Source organism: Delphinus delphis, chromosome 13, assembly GCF_949987515.2.
Source record: "Delphinus delphis chromosome 13, mDelDel1.2, whole genome shotgun sequence".
NCBI classification, from domain to species: Eukaryota; Metazoa; Chordata; class Mammalia; order Artiodactyla; family Delphinidae; genus Delphinus; species Delphinus delphis.
Genome location: NC_082695.1, coordinates 46,028,540 through 46,047,132, shown reverse-complemented (window position 1 = coordinate 46,047,132; position 18,593 = coordinate 46,028,540). Strand labels below are relative to the sequence as shown.

At 38.1% G+C, this 18,593-nt stretch overlaps 1 protein-coding gene across 5 annotated transcripts in view; it reads left to right on the top strand.

Moving 5' to 3' along the window:
* Positions 1–623: 623 nt before the first annotated feature.
* The window catches only part of LOC132436208 (desmocollin-2), a 32,353-nt gene continuing 14,383 nt past the window's right edge, over positions 624–18,593 (top strand). For 3 of the 5 annotated variants that reach the window (XM_060028842.1, XM_060028844.1, XM_060028843.1), the window contains exons 1-9: positions 753–957; positions 7,415–7,499; positions 8,391–8,590; positions 9,701–9,820; positions 11,105–11,260; positions 12,512–12,656; positions 13,650–13,816; positions 18,016–18,150; positions 18,402–18,587. In XM_060028842.1, coding sequence (XP_059884825.1) covers positions 889–957; positions 7,415–7,499; positions 8,391–8,590; positions 9,701–9,820; positions 11,105–11,260; positions 12,512–12,656; positions 13,650–13,816; positions 18,016–18,150; positions 18,402–18,587 — 1,263 coding nt within the window. In that variant the 5' untranslated portion in view covers positions 753–888. Of the gene's footprint in view, positions 958–7,414; positions 7,500–8,390; positions 8,591–9,700; positions 9,821–11,104; positions 11,261–12,511; positions 12,657–13,649; positions 13,817–18,015; positions 18,151–18,401; positions 18,588–18,593 lie in introns of all 5 variants that reach the window. The other 2 variants (XM_060028845.1, XM_060028846.1) reach the window with 1 other exon arrangement.

Below are 18,593 nucleotides of genomic sequence, written 5' to 3'. Positions count from 1 at the left end.
CAGTAGGCCCACATTTAACCAACGTCTACAAGATGTATTTTCAGTAGTAACTCACCCTTGATGCCTGGATTCCCTTATTTTAATTGATTAATTATTGTAATTTCCTTGTATCATTGCTATACTGGCCAGGACATTTCTGTTAAAAAAAAAAAGACCAACAACAACCAAACAAGACCCCAAGAAAGGTGTGTCACAGATGAAACCTCTGTCTGAATTGCACTTGGATGTCTGCAGTAAATTAACTCCAGCAAAGAGTGTATAAAACAGTCTACCTGGGGTCAACCCTCTAATAGGCGGGCCTTAGTTAGCTGTGACACAAAACGCGACCTCTCCAGCTCCCAGGCGGCCTTTGCGGGTCTGAAACTGGCCTTTGCGCACGGGGCGGAGTCGGGGCCGGGAGCGCGCCCCCTCCTGCGGCAGGACGCGCTCGAGGACCGAGTCTCTGTACAGTCAGGACTTCTGCTGAGCAGGGCCAGCTGTTAATCCTCAAGGCGGATACCGGGGCGGTGGGGAGATGGGGCATATGGGTGGTGTCCGTCGGTGAGAAACACCTAGCACAGAAAAAGGGTGGCGGCGAGAGGGAGTTCCCACCTGTTGGCGTTCTTCCAGAAATAAAGACTTGAGAAAATACCAAGGAGGGGCCGATCGGTGTTTTTCGGACGCGCCTGGAACCCCACCCTCGGTCAGAGGAAAAGCTCCTGGGGTGAGACGCAGAAGCTTCAGAAAAACCGAGAAGAAAAGCAGCTCCCTCCGCGCGCCACGTTCTCTGCCTCGCACTCCTGCGCGGCCGGCCCAGCCTGCGCCTGGCCCGCGGCCCTTCGCCCGGCTGCGCCTTCCCACCCCGGCCTTCCGGGTGCCTCGGCCGGCGACCTGCCTCCGAGTCCTCCCATGGCGGCAGCGCGACCCACAGGCTCCGCGAGCGGAGCCCTTTGCTGGCAACTCCTGCTGACCCTCGCGGTGAGTGGCTGCCCGGACCCCGGTCCCGAGTGGGCGCACGGACCCATGGGGGAGGGAGGGGAAACTTTGGGGGCGGGGGGCGGTGGTGGCGGCGGCCCATGCGGGGGTTCTTGGGCCTGGGGCTGGCTGAAAAAAGTGCCGTAGGCTGGGGTAGGGGGGAGGGCAGACAGAGGAGAGCGAGCTGGGCGCAGCGATCCCGCAGGGGAGGAGAAGGGTGTCTCCGGTAGATGTGATCAGCGCAGGCAGATGAGCGGCTGCAAACGCCCGTCCCAAACCGTGGCCTCTGTGTACAAGCCGGCGAGCGCTGCGCGCCCCGCGCTGCGCCTCTGCGCCTCGCGCACCTCCCCGGGCGGGGCAGTCCATCCGACCTCAGTGCCGGGCTCCGGCCGCAGACGAGGGGAGCCGCTGGGGATCGAAATCGCAGGTCCTTGGGTGAAAGGACTAGGCGCCTTTTGATCTTAGTGTGTGAGTGAAGGGGGGAGGGAAGAGCTGGGGCTGGGGCGGTCTCCACCCTCTGCGCCTAAAGATAGTAGATGGGCCGGCCCTCGGTGGTCCTTGGTACGGTTTCCATTGTTTGTCAGCACGTGAGATTTCATCCCCCTTGAACTTCGGGGAAGTGGCTTTCCCGATCTCTCGCCTCGGAGGCATACAGATTCTCCCCGCTCCCCCATCCCCCGCCAAGCCCTCCAGCTCTAGTTTCCTTCCCGCTTTAAAGAACCCAATAGCAAAGACCCCAAAGCTGGGAGGGAAAAAGGAGGTGGCCTTATTCGGAAGGGATAGCCCCCCTCCCTGGCAGGAAAGACCGAGGTCTCTTTGGGGGACCTCAAGGCATAGGAATCCAGTGCGGGGAGAGCAGCCCCTGGGAGACTGTGGGATCAGAGGTTCCCCAGTCAGGGCTTCCTGGGTCCCCTGGAAGGACAAAATTTACATAGGCCAAGTACAGAGGTCAAAGCGCATAGTGTCCTTTCACGTTGAGCCGCAGGCGTTAGGACTGCAGTCCCTAACCCTGAAGGACAAGGGGACGAACCTGGAGAACAGACAGAGGGAGGATTCCTTCTGGGAGGGGTGCAACTGGCGGCGGGAAATATCCGTGTAATTTCCCTTACTCTACCGCTCTCGTTTTACAACGAAGTCCTGAAATTTTTAACTAATGAAATTGTAGTTGTTACTATTATTAGAATGCCTTTCCCATGGAACTCCAGGGACTTCAAACTCTTAACTAAATTACCGGGGCACATTAATAACATACACAGGGCCGGGTGCACAGCAAGTAATAGTTCACAGCTGAGGAAATCAAGAAGGGAGTAAATAACGGTCGTAAGATATGTCTTTGATGACAAGAGGAACGGATTTTGCTTAGATTCTTAATAAAGTTGACACTTTTTTTTTTTTGACACTTCTTTTTAAACATTGCCCTTGAAGGAAAAGGCATGATTAGGCACGGGTACTAAAAGGCGCAGGCCATAAATAGCTTGGATCTTATATACTGACACACACAACTTTCCGTGTGTTCTCACTTCCTTTTTAGAAGAAAGCACATATAAGGGAATAATAATAAAGTTGAATAAAGTTGAATAATCCTCATTCTTTGGCCTTCCTTAGCTTCAAAGCTGGATAGGCCAGAAGTGGGGTGGCTGTGGCTACCCCCCTCATCCTACTGCATTCTGGCTGGAAGGCTTGGTGGGTCTTAAGCTGTTCTGATGCTCATGTGCATGTCTGCGCAAAGTCCTGCTAGCCTCAGATGCTTGTTGTGGTTGTGAGCCTCATGTGTGATAGACGTGTTAAAGAAAAGTAGGAACATTACTAAATAAAAATGGCTTGGGGGACACCCCTTACATTTCCCTTCCATCACCCTTCTGTGAATCAGCTTCTCCCAACTTCCTCATCTTGCCTCACCTCACACATTTAGTAACCACTTGAACGCTGCCTCTACCTAAACACCTAATGAAGTTTCTGTCTCTCTAAGGTCATCAGGGATCTCCACTGCTAAATCGAAATCATTCCTTATACAATTCCATCTTGTGGTTGGAGCTCTTCTAAATCAAGAAGTCCAGCATGAACATGGACCTGAAAAACCATAAAGTAATAAAAATGTCCCATAAAATATTTCAGCCTTACTTATAGTGAGGAAAGATGAATTTAAAACTACATTGGTTGTAAAGCAATTATACTCTAATAAAGATGTTAAAGGAAAAAAGAAAAAAAATGGTCTATATCAAAAAAATCTTTAAAAAAACAAACAAATAAATAATTTAAAAATGGTATTACAAAAAAAAGAGAAAGAAATACATTGAAATATCATTTCTCATTTGGCAAACATCCAGAAGTTTGACAACAGGCTCTGTAGGCAAGAATGTGGAGAAATAGAAACTCATAAATGGCTAGTGAGTGTTAACAAAAAGTTACAACCCCTATGGTCTATATACAATTGTAACAAATGTAAATAGAAACTTTTACTTCTTCCTTTCCAATTTATATGCATCTACTCTCTTTCCGTCTATTCATATACCAAATACTGCATTGTTTTAATTATTGAGACTTCATAAGACCTTTCAGTATCTGCTAAAGCTAATATCCTTTCATTGCTTTTCTTTTTCATAATGTTTCTATCTTTAATTGTTTATTTTTCCTTATTACATTTTATATCAGCTTGTCTAGTTCCAGAAAAAATATTGATGGGATTTTTTTTTTTTTTTTTTTTTTGCGGTACGCGGGCCTCTCACTGTTGTGGCCTCTCCCATTGCGGAGCACAGCCTCCAGATGCGCAGGCTCAGCGGCCATGGCTCACGGGCCCAGCCGCTCCGCGGCATGTGGGATCTTCCGGGACCGGGGCACGAACCTGTGTCCCCTGCATCGGCAGGCGGACTCTTAACCACTGTGCCACCTGGGAAGCCCAATGGGATTTTTTTTGGGATCATAAACTTTATAATTTAACTTAGTGTAAATTGATATACTTACGTTGTTGATTTTTTACTATCCAAAACAATAATATATATTTCTTTTGTTCAAGTCTGCTTTTGTGTCCTTCAGAAATAGTTTCAGGTTTTTCTCAAATAAACTTTACATGTTTCTTGTTAAGTTTACTTTTTGGTATTCTAACTTGTTATCACTTTTGAAAATGATTTCTTCTTTTCCATTATATTGTTTAACAGATTTTGTTTATGTGTATGATGACTAATGATTTCTGTATTTTAATAGCTGTTTCTGCTCCCTTATGAATTTCTTATTGTTTTGTGGTTAATTTCCTTGGGTTTTCCAGATAAATAGTCATATCAAATGCAAATAGTGGTTCTTTTTAACCTCTTTCTTTTCAATTCATATGCCATCTAATATCATTCTCTTGCCTAATATACTTTAATGTAATGTTAGCTGTAGATGATGACCCTTGGGAAGTCTACCTTGTTTCTGAGTTTAGTGAGGCTACTGCTAATGCTTTTCCATTGATGATGTCATTATAATATAATTCTATTGAAGTAGCACTTATCAATTCTTATTGGGGGCACTTTTTTTTAAAATTTAAGAATGGTTATTGACTTGGTCAAATGGTTTTCATCACCTATGGTGCTGGTCACATGCCAGGGCTTCTTTAAACTAATTAGCGGCTTGTGTTTCCTAGAACAAATGAGAGATGTGAATGTGGATCACAAATCCATGTGAGGACCAGTTTACTACTAGCTTACTCTTACAATGAAGGTTTCGCATTTGGGGATCCAGATTAATGTGGACAGATCTTCTCTTAGATCTTAGGCAGGTCTGTGCTTTGATTTCACTCCCCTCTCTTGAGGCCAAAAAGCCAGAATCTAATCTTTTCAGATTAGAAGTTGTTTCTGGTTACTACTGTGTTCCAGCTTTCTCCTCAGTTTTTGCCTAGCTGGATGGTTTTAGGATGGTTTAAAAACATGTATCCATCATTGTTAGTTTTGGCCTGGGGGTTGGACTGAATGCCCTAAGTCCCATTATTGGAAATGAAAATTGTTCCCCTACTTCATTCGTCACACTGGTCAGAGTTAACCTTATTCAAATAGAAAGCTGCTATGTAATTTATCTGCTTAAAACAAATCTTTGGTTTCTTATTATCTTTAGGAAGAAAAATCTATATGTGTACTTTGTTAAGGCTGTTCAGGACCTGTCCCACACCTACTTCTGTGAATCCATTTTAAACTCCTGCCCCTCTTGTGCTATATGCATCAACCATCGCAAATTGCATTTTCAAGTCTGTGTCATCTCTGGGCCTTTGCATATGCAGTTCCTATGTCTGCAGCATACAAGCTCTGCCTCCCTGTGACATGGCTAACTTGTTGCCCCTCTTCACCTGGCTCTTAGAGGAGGCTGGTTGCTAGTGCTCTCCCAAAGCATCCTGTACTTCCCTGTCATAGCTTTTATCCTCCATTATTGAAATTACAAATAAGTCTTATCCTTGAATTGAATGTTTCATGAGAATCCCTTTTACTGCTCTGTGTCTAGTACATATTAGAACATTCAGTAAGTATTTGTTGAATGCATGAATGACTGGATGTCCAGGATACTGTTATCTGAAATATTGTCTTAATTCGGCCACTTCTCACCTTTTCCATCGTTTTTACCTTAGTCCAAGTCACCACCTCTCCTCTCAGATAGATTCCTCCCAATGGGTCTCCTTGCTTCCACTCTGTCTTCCCCATAGTCTGTTCTCACATGGCCACCGGAATGAGTCTGTGTAAATGCTCACCACGTGACACCACTCCACAGTGTCTAAACCTACTGTGCTTCTCTTTGCCCTCAGAATAAAATCTGCACTCCTTACTGTGGCCTTTTAGACCCTACATGATATGCCTATGATTGTCTCTTCAATATCATGTCCTCTCACTCTTCCCTCACTGTGTTTACTGCTACACCCTTCTTTTTGTTCCTTCAACGCACCAGGTGAAGTCCCCTCCCAGGGCCTTTGGCCTGGCTTTTCGCTCCACCTGGAAGACTCTTCCCCAGTTAGTGAACTGGTTTGCATCCTGCTTTCACTCAAGTTTCTGGTCTTTATCACCCTCTCTTCCTGTTTTATTTTTCTCGTAACACTTACTCTTGGCATTGTGTGACCTTTGTGCATTTGTGTATTTACTTTTTGTCTTTTAGTGTAAAATAATCTCTGTGAGGTCGAGTTCTCTTTGTTCACCGTAGTAGCCTTTGAACACTTCTTGGCACCTAGGCAGAAACCAAGAAATGTTGGTTGAATGAATCAGTGGGTGTATGCCTTCTGTCACCTTGAGCTGGACTCTTCACATGTCTGATTCTACTCCTATTCTCTCTGGGCTATGCAACCAATGAAGATTCTTTTCATCTTTTTATTTCTAATTCAAGTACAGTCTCTTTGTCATGTCCATCTCTGAGTTCCAAATGAAATGTAATCTCTGCCATGCTTGGTCCTTCATACATAATTTAAATTAGATACTTAAAGGGTCTTTAGTGTATTTTGGAAATAAAAATTTTCATCCAAATTTTGATGATTTTAATTTATGTTTATAGACTTTTAAATAACAGTGTAGGGACTTCCCTGGCGGTCCAGCGGTTAAGACTCTGAGCTTCCACTGCAGGGAGTATGGGTTCGATCCCTGGTGGGGGAACTAAGATCCTGCAGGCCGTGCGGTATGGCCCAAAAAAATAAAAGTTTAAATAACAGTGTAAATGCTGGTTGGCTGTTTTGCTTTTCATCAAAAACCTTTGCAAAAAACTGTGAAACTTTCAGAAGCATCCATTATAAAGTTTCAGAGAGAACAGAATTTATTTTCAGTGTGCTCAAATATGTATTGTATTGGAATTGGTTCAGCATAAATCACTAAATCATTTAAATTTTTTAAGTGAAATACTTTTAACATTGACCTTAATTCTCATTATTGAGAACTTCAAAATAAGTTCATATTTCAAAGTCGTGTGCTTATATGTGTGGGGTCATATGTAAATACTTTTTAAGTCACTCCATGGCAATGAGTCAGTGCTTCTCTTTAAAAGCATTGGAATTTTCTTTAGGATATTTTTGATTTGGTAACAAAACTCATAGACAGTTGACAGTTAATTGAAACAACTTGCTGGCTCATTAAATTTGTTTTTGTTTCTCTTTCCTTTTACATACCTGTGCTGCCTTCCTAATAGTTTCCAGTGCTTTCCCACAAAAGGGTGTCATTGGTTTCTCAGTATATCCACTAAGTTAGTGAAATTATTATTAACTTCATTTTACAGACTAGGAAACAAAGCCCAAGAGGATAAGCAATTCTCTGAGTTTACATGCTTTGTGAGGGAGGGATCCATGGCTCTTAGTCTGTTGTTTTTATTCTTCTCTTCTATGCAGTTTTTTTCTGAATTCTTAATCCAGTGTATGCTTTTTATTTTATTTTCCTAATTATATAAACAGATTTATAATTATACAAATTTGTATAAACTATGTACACATGAAAAGGCTCTTTTTAATGTATAATACTGATTTTTTTAGATCTTAACATTTGCCTGTGATGCCTGCAAAACAGTGACACTACATGTTCCCTCCAAACTAGATGCTGTAAAATATATTGGTAGAGGTAAGAAACTGCCAGAATATGTAATAAATCCTAATTTGGTTGATCTTGTAAAATTAATGTAATCTTTAGGAGGATAACTCTATTGGAACTAATAGTTAAAACTAATATAGTACATTCCAATACTTTTTAAAAAATATATATGGTGTCAATCCAATGAACGGAATATTGTACTTTATTGAAAAACATGATTATATAAAGTAGTTAAAATTGTTTAGTTTGAGTAATTACTAATATTTACGTTAGACGAAGGATATGGTATATGTTATAACACGTCTATGAAATTGAGAAATAGTATTGAAACTATTTCTTGAGTTTAAAGGTGTTGTTTTTGGATTTTTATCCTAAAATATTTTGGCATCTTACAACATTTACTTCCACATATTTTTTTTTCAGTTATTTTTTTTCGTATAACTCAAATGTATACCAAAAGATCAGACCAATGAAGACACAGAATACGATGACTATTTAACAACAGATGCAAAGAGTTCAGCAATAATTTAATGTAATAACTACCAGTTTTAATCTCTAGATTCTGTTTAACTTGTTTTAAGTGTTCTCATGTATTGCTCTGTGGCTAGTTTCAGTTAATAAAGAAAAACTTTTTTGGTGTGAGTTTAATATTCAGACTGTAGAGTTCACATGCTTTGATTTCAGAACAAATGTCTCTTCTTTAAAAGGCTGTGAAGTAGGTATCAGAAGTGATGGATACGTTTAGTTACGCACAACTGAATTAACCGTATAGTTTCATATATCCTTTTAAAAATGCAAAACTTACAAGTGTCAGTGTAATTAAAGTCTTTGACTGCCCCACCTCAAATGCATAGCTTACTGTTAAAGCTGTATATTGCTTTGTTTTACCTTACAAATGATTGCTGTGTACATTTTCTACAGTTAACCTGAAGGAGTGCTTTAAATCTGCAAATCTAATTCATTCAAGTGATCCTGATTTCCAAATTTTAGAAGATGGTTCAGTCTATACAACAAATGCCATTCTTTTGTCCTCAGCGAAGAGATCTTTTACCGTATTACTTTCCAACACAGAGACCCAAGAAGAGAAGAAAATACTTGTCCTTTTAGAGCAACAAACAAAGGTATACCAAAGTATAAAAATGAAGTATGACGAACTGTTTTCTTCAGGTGGAACTAACATGACCAGGGAAGGTGTGAATCAAAAAAGATATGGGATAATTTAGCTTGAAGAAGAATAAAAGCCATGACTCAAGTTAACATTTTTGAAATGGAAAAGGGTTGTTCAACATATGTTATCACAGATTATAATTTCTTTTTATTTGGGACATAAAAGGAGAAATTGGGATATGGGACAGCATGAGAACTTGAGATTAGACACAGAGAAGCATTTCTTGATCTTCACTGTGGAATAGGTTTCCAAAACAAGAAACATTATTGTTTAAGATATTTGTATATAACTTGGACTTTGTAGCTTTTAATTATTCAAGAACTCATATGGCATGTTAATGACTTAGGATGGTGTCCTACTCTGGGCAGCAGTATAGGGTCATGACATGGTTAATTACTCTGAGATACATGAGGCATCCAGAGATAGGTCTCATGTATCTTAGCATAATTTTTAGTCTTAGAAAATGGAGGACTATTTTAGGTTAAGGTTTGGACTTCACACATACTTATGACTTTTTGACATCCAAGATCAAAATGACTTCATTCAACCACTGGCCATTACTCATGACAGCTGTTTGAGAGTTGTCACCATGTTTCTCTCCTCGTTCTGACACAGATCTCTCTGTTGGTCCCCTGGCTCTTCCTAGTTGCCGGTGAGTGGAAGATGCTTACGCTAAATTTAGAAGGGCACCTGTCTACTTACATTCTTTGCATATCTCTCCTCCCATGTTTTTGCATGGTAGTGTGGCAACAGTACAGTGTTTTTTTTTTCAGTTTTGCTTCTAGGCTTCCAATTTCATCTCTCTCTCTTCCATGTTCCCACCAAGTTATTTTCTCAATAGGATTGCTGTGATAACAGTTAGGGCAGGGATTTCTTGGTTATTTTTTTTCTAGTATTGACATTTCGTTTGGTTTTCAAGCACTACCATGGTCTTACGCCTCCCCAGCTAATCCTCATGAGAGGAGAAAGATGTATCAGAGTTTTAAAGTTTGAAAATAAAGTAGTCGTTGGCTTTTAAATAAATAATATTTATTATTAATATTTTTTTGTCTTCTAAATTGAGGTACTGAGGAAAAGGCGTTCTCAAGAAAAAGTTCTAATACGTGCCAAGAGAAGATGGGCTCCTATTCCTTGTTCAGTGTCTGAGAATTCCTTGGGTCCTTTCCCACTCTTTCTTCAACAGGTATAATTTACTTTCCTTCCACTGTGAGAGTCTATGGTTTCCATCTTTGTAAAAAATTTAGACAATGAGTATGCAGTTATTTAAAAAGTATGTGTGTATGAATGTATGGGTGAGTATGTCTATCATATGTTTCAATATATGGTATAAATGCATCTCTCTATACCTATGTATACTTTTTTTTTGCAGTTTTAGTCATGCAAAAGCCATTTATAAAACTGTAAAACCCATATAGCACTGTCAAACGCATGCTTCCTTAATGAATTTTCATATCATCAAGGGTATCTCAGAGCCTGGGCATAGTCTAGAAAATCCCAAAACATCTTCCATAACAAAGGATGAAATTGTTGATAACAGGTCAAATGCCATGAAGGGGAAAGACACATACACCTTTCCATGGTTTCTTCCCAGGTCCACTGCTTAAATCAGACTGGATCCACATTTTCTCTCCCCTGTTTCATTTTTAGTGGAAACCCCAGCAAATCTTCTTTCCTTCCTCCCTTATCAGTGGTCACTACCATTCAGTCTAGCTCTTAGGTTTCTTTTCCCCCAGTTCTTGAAATGGTGAGAGAGAATCCTTGTTTATATCCCATCAACAAATTCAATGCAGCTGAGAAAAGAGCATTTTAAAGTTGAGAAAGAAATTGTTAGAAAATAATTGTTAGTCATCCTAATAGATAAGGATCCTACTAAGAGGATGAAAACAATTTGGAAAAAAATTTTCTTTTTGAATCAAATACCAAAGTAGCACACTTGCCAGGATATTACGTCATTTCCATTCTCACTCATTTTCATCCTCCCATTTAGCCCCTATAATAGAGAAGATGCTGAGAAATAACAAAAACTAATTAAGGAAACCACTTTCCAGATGTTTGCCTGCCGACAGTATACTTTAAACCCAGTGTCTCAAATATTATGTTATATATAATAAAACTTGAGGTGTAAAACTTTGACAGAAGGATAACTTTTCATGCTCAGAATACTTTGTTATCTAAGACAGGGAAAGTCCAAAATGCTTGATCCATGTAGTTACACGTAGCCTTTAAAGTACTTCTTAGTTATTCTGGAAAGCTAAGATGCTATTACATTATTTTCCTCATGCCTTGCTCTTGAATTTCACAATTATTAGTCTTCCTTATTCTATTGCTGCTTTTTATTCAGACATAATAATAAATTAAAGAGGGCAATTACTTATTGTAAAATGTCAGTATGATTGCATAAGTATATAAATGAAAGTTTTGCTGAAATACAAATTTGTCTTTTATGTATATGATGTCTACTTTCTAGATTCAATCTGATACAGCACAAAACTACACTATTTACTATTCCATAAGTGGGCCTGGAGTTGACAAAGAACCTCTAAATTTATTTTATGTAGAGAGAGATACTGGAAACCTGTTTTGTACTCGTCCTGTAGATCGTGAAATGTATCCATCTTTTGAGGTAAAGTCTAAAGTTTACATATTGTATTAGTAAAATTAAACGTGGCTATTTCGTCTCCCTTCCTCAATTCATTTACTCTTGACTGTTTTCTGACTTTTGGCATCCGTGCTCTGGGTACATCTGATAGTACAGACCTGACTGGCAGCAAAAAGAATTTTATAGAATAAATAGCCTTCGATTCTATTAGATTGTTCTGGGAATTACAGTTTACTATTTTTCTTTTCAAAAGAAAAAAAGAGTACCACTTTGAACAGTAGTTATTTATTTGGCAGAAAAGATCTGTGAACCTCTTTATGGTACTGAGAGTGATACCATAGGAGGTAAGTCAAGTTCAGAAGTTAAGCCTTGGTACCTTTGCAATGAGAGAAAGTTAACTTGTGGTGAGCAAGTAAGGAGTGTGGACAGTGCTTAACTAGGATAACTAGGTCTTTTCATCATCTGGGCAACCTCCTGTGGTGGGATGAGCGTTAATATATAAGAATTTAACCTAATGTTGTGTTGCTTTTCCAACAGGAGCTGGTCATTTTGCTTAACTTAGTTTTAATTATTTTATATCTATTTTGGATGATGTAATTACTTAGCTTTAGAATTACTACAACATGACCTTCTAAGTACCTGTGATGGTCTGTTCTTTCTATGATAGCTGTTACGAGAAAAATTGGAATTGAAATTCATATTATAAAATCAAAAGAATAAATCGCATTCTAGACCCAATTTATAACCACTCATTTGGTCCATTTCTGACTCCCCCCTTTTTAAATTAAAAAATTCTTATGAAGAAAGTTATCTAAATACAATCATCAATATGCCTAAAATTCTAATTAGAAAATAAAATAATATCTCAGTTAACTGCACCTGGGGAATTTGGAATCCTAAGAATTCAAAGTTATAAAAGATCCAGAAAATTGTATTTAAAATTCATGCACCTGAAACTTTCAAACAAAGCAAAATAGTTCTCAAGACACTTTCGGGAAAATAATAATAAAAACCCTTACACTCATGAACAACAATACAGCAATGGTGAGGTAACCAAATTTAGCTATGTTATTATATTAGATAAATTTAAACATAAAATGCTATAGTGCATCATGAAATTAACCATCTCTTCTGGCATTAAGATTATGTTCACATCCCAAAACAGTAACAAATGGTGAAATCCACACTGTGATGCTGAACAGTCTCCAAATGAAAGCCAAAGCGAAAGCAAGTTTGAACCGTAGCTTTTTTTTTTCCATTTTACTCTCTTCACAGCTCGTTGCCTTTGCAACAACTAAGGATGGATATACTCCAGAATATCCACTGACCCTACTAATCAGAATCGAGGATGAGAATGATAACTTCCCAATTTTTACAGAAACAACTTACATTTTTAATGTTACTGAAAACTGCAGAGTTGGTGAGTACCCACCGTGGCAATACACGGCAACTGAATGTTTAAATTCATTAGCTGAGTTTCACTCTGGCCACTGGGAGGTGGCACATCCTGCTGCCAAGAACAAGGGACTTGCCAGACGGGCGGCTGTAGGTGGCATTTTACTCTGCCTTTTGCTAGCTGTCTGACATGACCCTGGGCAAGTTTCCTAATCTTGACAAGCCTTGGTTTTCTCATCTGTAAAATGGGATATTAATATACAAGGTTGTTTTGAAGGTTAAATGAAGCACAATATACCTTGAAGGCCAAGCACAGTGCCTGAAAAATAGGAGTGACTCAATGTTACTTTGCCTTCCTGTGTGAGGTAAAATAAATACTTTTAAGAGACCATATTTTCTAAATATTCTAAGAATATTTTTAGAATATTCTTTTCTAAAAAAGAGTAAGTCTTTGAGCAACGGCTGTCTTGGCCTTGAAGAGAGCTGGCTGATGTTCTATAGTGATTAAATGATAGACAGTATTCTGAGCATTATCATAAAGGTCATGGAGAATAATATATTTTCTCAATCTTTTGAAAATTGACCATTTCAACTAGGAGTCGGAATGCAGATTTTGAGTCTTCCCTTAGAAAAATCTAACTAAACCAAGAATTTTCAGAGTAAACTGACCCATATGATCAATTTAAGTGTAGGCTTACAAATAGAAAAAGGTTAAAGAATAATTGGAATTCTTTAGTCTAGGAATACAAAGGCCATGGAGGGATATTATCAACATTTATAAATTTATACAATAAATACAGTAAATACAAATATGGTTACCAAATTCCAAAATGTTGGAACGCTGGGATATTTAAAAGTAAGTGCTATTTTATATAGAAGTCTGAAAATGTAAAAAACCTATTACTATTACCAATTATGTGGTCCAAAACTTTTTTGTGGTAGATGGAGAGGAGTCAAATAAAGGGAAAGTTGAAACTGTAAAAGTTTTTGAAATTAAAGAGGATTTTTCTATATGTAGGTACTACCGTGGGACAGGTTTGTGCAACTGACAAAGATGAGCCTGACACACTGCACACGCGTCTAATGTACTCCATCATCGAGCAGTTACCAGCATCACCCACCCTCTTTTTTATGCAGCCAGCTACAGGTGTGATCACCACAACATCATCTCGGCTAGACAGAGAGGTAACATAAATATTAACAAATAAAGCCTGATTATCACATGGCTACTTAGCAGTACCTGCATATCTCTGTATACCACCTGCAGATGTGCTTTTGAAAAGCATGTTGTGAATCTAATTTAACAAAAATTATTTTAGGTAGGTTGATGGAGGTCATTGACCTTGCAGTGCTCTGAATTTGAACCGCTAATTCATTCTCTCCTGAATTGTATGTTTTATAAAATCAAATTTTATAAATTGATATAATTTACAAACTATACAAACTATAATTATTTATAGTTGTAAAATAATTATACAAACTATAATTATTTATAGTTGTAAAAAACAAGAAATGTCATATATGAAAAGTAAAACTTTCAGAATTTTCTTATCTACAGATAACAATGCTTCTTTTTCTATCTGTGTCATTTCTTCATCAACAATCTCATCTACACTCTTTCCCCTTACATAGATTAAATGAAAGTTTATCTGTCTCTGATCTCTGGTTTAACATTTTCAGTTGACTGCTAGAAATCCTTATTTGAACATTTCACAAGTACCTAAGATTCAGTACATCTAGAAATGAATTCTTCTTTCCTTCTAAACATGCTCTCCTTCCCATGTTCTCTAGTTAAAATGCCATTAGTACCTTCTTTTCCTTCACACATTTTTTCTAATGTCACCTTGGATTCATGTTCTCAAAATTGTATTTGATGTCTCCTCTTGCAGATCAAATTACTTTCCAAAGCATTTGATATTGACTCCAAAGTGATCGTAACATTCACATTCTGTCCATTTCTACTGCAACTACCCCAGTTTAGTAATTGTTCATTTTGTTATTAAACTATTACCTCCTCCCCCAAACCTTTATTCTGGCCTACTTCCTACGTTTATAATCCTTAATATTAAAATATAGTAATATGTGTTTGTCACGTTTTTCTTTGATTCCTAAATCTCATATCGATTCATTTCCTCTCCCTCTCGCATGGATTAGAGAAGTGGTCTGCAACTTTTCTGGTCTCAGACCCCTTTACAGTCTTAAATATTATTGGAAATTCCAAAGGTCTTTTGTTTATGTGGGTTATATTTATCACTATTTAATCTGTAAGTGTTTAAAACTATAAAAGTTTAAACTATGTATTTATTTACCCAATTAAAATAATATATTACATGTTAATGTAAATAATATTTTTATAAGAAATGATTACATTTCTAAAACAATAAGTAATTTAGTGAGAAGAGTGGCATTATTATGCATTTTCTAAATCTCTTCAATACCTGACTTAGTATAAGACCAATGGATTCTCACATCTCCTGCATTCAGTCTGTTATATAGTTTTAGACGAAATATGTAAAGAAAATCCAACATGATATGAAGTTAGAAAAGAGTATGTTAACAGTAATTTCAGATCATTGTGGATAGTCTTCTTTGATACACCAAATCTTGACAGGTGGTAGTGTCATAAATGGGTTTTGCAATGTGCACTCTGAAGAAGGCTTGTCCATGAACTTTCCTACTTTGTTACATCAAAATACATTGGTCTTTCTTCTGCTATGAGTGGATAGTTTACCATGTGTGATTTTGTAACATCGTGCATTAGTCATATGGGAAATATTGACTCACTGAGTTATGTAGATCCTCCAAATACTGACACATCTAATTAAACAATATTGGAAAAAATCACCTCCTCATCTCCATTAATATCACGATGGTTCGTAAAAGTTTTCCGGAATCCTCATTTTGGCTTGAAAACTCCAATTGACCATTGGCAACAAATAGCTGTTTTCCTTGAAATGACATATTCACCTTACCTATGACAAAATGTCTTCCAAATATACCAGTCTGAATAACCATAGGTGTCTTTCATGTAAAAATGGTATTCTATGAAAAAAAAACCCGATAGCTAGTTCAGCTTATAAATCAATCACACAAGTACTTTTCCATGAGAAGAACATCATACTATGTTATGCAGAAGTGCTTTATATATACCTCCCATTTCTTTAGATAGACTATGGGTTGAAATCTAATAAAATTTATTAAAATTAATCATTTTTACTGCATTTACAAGGACATTCCTAGGTAAATTTTAATTTTAATTCAATTTTATAATTTATTTATTTTTACCATGAGTACGTGCCAGTGAAGAATGCAATTTCGTTTGTTGAATGAATGAATTGCTGTCACAGCTCTACAAATTATACAGATTCTTCATGGAATTTATGTGCTTAGAAAGAGCAGATTATAGACCAAATTCTCTTTTATCATCAAGCCTTGAATAGATCCTTCTGATAAATCAGTGGAAAACATTTGACTAATGAAGGAGTCTTGGAGTGCTTTTACCCAAGAGAGCTCTGGACTCACTTTCTGATCCCAGGTTTCCAATTTTTTTTATTGTTGGCCTTCAGCCCTTTAAGCTCTTTAAACATCAGAATTTTTCTTCCATCTGAAGATATCACAAGTTAATATTTAGGTCCCAAACTTGATTTCTTTCTTTGTTTTATCAGCCAGTTGATCATTCCCAATAAATCATAGTTTATTACAAACAGAATACATATTCCCTCCCATACGTAATACTAGTATGAGCTTTTAAAATTTTTTTAATGGAATAAGGCCATGAATTTTTAACTCTCATGTGACTGATTATGAGAGAAGAATAAATTGGGAAAAATTGGGTTTGTAAAAAGCATAGTGATCGAGAGAAATATTAGTTTTATTTTAGGTAATACATGAGGGCTAGAAAATTTAAGAGATCTAAAGGGAAGAAGGTGGCTTTTTTTTAAAAATTAATTAATTAATTTTATTTTTGGCTGCTTTGGGTCTTCATAGCTGCACGAGGGCTTTCTCTAGTTGCGGTAAGTGGGAGCTACTCTGTTGCGGTGCGCGGGCTTCTCATTGCAGTGGTTTCTTTTGTTGCGGAGCACGGGCTCTAGGCACGCGGGCTTCAGTAGTTGCGGCACGCAGGCTCAGTAGTTGTGGCTCACGGGCTCTAGAGCGCAGGCTCAGTAGCTGTGGCACACGGGCTTAGTTGCTCCGCGGCATGTGGGATCTTCCCGGACAAGGGCTCGAACCCGTGTCCCCTGCATTGGCAGGTGGATTCTTAACCACTGCGCCATCAGGGAAGCCCAAAGAAGGTGGCTTTTTAAGAGAAGGGTGAATATTCTAGGTGGACAGTTAGGATAGTTTTTTACATATAATTTAGTCTTATGAAAAGAGGTGAATTATAAAGGAAGGTGTTGTTATAATTTTATAGAAGAGGAAAGCTAGGGAAAAATACGTTTCCAACTGCCCAAGAGTACATTTGTTATTTTTGAACTTGGAAGTAGAACCCAAGCCTCCTAAATGTTCAGTCCAGAGACATTATTATTAGTGTTGTTGTTAATCCTTCCATATCTCAACACTTGTGACAAATGAAACCATTATGAGGAGATACACTTTTTTTTTTTTTTTTTGCGGTACGCAGGGCTCTCACTGTTGTGGCCTCTCCCGCCGCGGAGCACAGGCTCTGGACGCGCAGGCTTAGCGGCCATGGCTCACGGGCCCAGCCGCTCCGCGGCATGTGAGATCTTCCCAGACTGGGGCACGAACCCGTGTCCCCTGCATCGGCAGGCGGACTCTCAACCACTGCGCCACCAGGGAAGCCCGGAGATACACATTTTTTAAAACCAGTGATGAGCCTTCTGCAATCTCTGAAGAACGGAAAACGCTTAAGAACCAGAATCTATTTTCCATGAAGAAGAAAAAATTACATAGTTCCAGAACTTTGTTTTCATGCTAATTTAATGATCTTTTAGTAAATGTAAAGTAAATATTTAAAATCCACCTTTTTTTTACAGGAGGATACCTTTATTGCTTCATTACGAGACTGGTATAGAGTCACTGTTGTGTATTTTTGAATATAAGAATGTACTTTGCATAGGAGATAACGATTTTGATTAATTACTAGGCAATTTAAAATGTACTATGACTATATCTTCTCTTTCTGTTAAGTAATGCTAAAACCAGTTACTTCCATGAGTAGCACTTTCAATTTGAGAAACTACTCTATTTTTGTAAATTAATTAAAAATTACTAGTGTGAGGAAATTGTTCTTCTGCCAGTACATGAAAACTATGAAATCTAATAGTGTACCTCTTAAATTTTGAATGCAAGGGAAATTATAGGGTGTAAATTAAGATTTCATTTACAATGTTGCTTTCACTCAGTAATTAATACTTACTTTTCAGGTAACTGATAAATACCAATTGAAAATAAAAGTACAAGACATGGATGGTCAATATTTTGGTTTGCAGACAACTGCAACTTGCATCATTAATATTGGAGATGTGAATGACAACTTGCCAACATTCAACCGTTTATCTGTAAGTGTGTGATATTAATAAAAGAAAAATGTACAATGTAGTGTTAGTTGCTACATATGTGCACCTCCACCCATGCCCCATGATTTCAAAGGAAGTATTCCCAGCCACGTGTCAGTAGTTTGGACTTGGGGTTTAAAGTCATGTTAACATAGTACTTTAGAAATTAGAAGAACTGGGCTGGCTTTACCTGGTGTTTTGTTTTTGTGAGAGTTACTAATTAAACTTTTTTTTGTTGTTTTTTATTATTTTAGTATGAGGTATCAGTGGAGGAAAATAGAGTTGATGTGGAAATCTTACGTGTTGCCGTTACAGATAAGGATTTAATTAATACTGCTAATTGGAGAGCTAATTATACCATTTTAAAGGGCAATGAAAATGGAAATTTTAAAATTGTAACAGATCCCAAAACCAATGAAGGAGTTCTGTGTGTGGTTAAGGTAAGA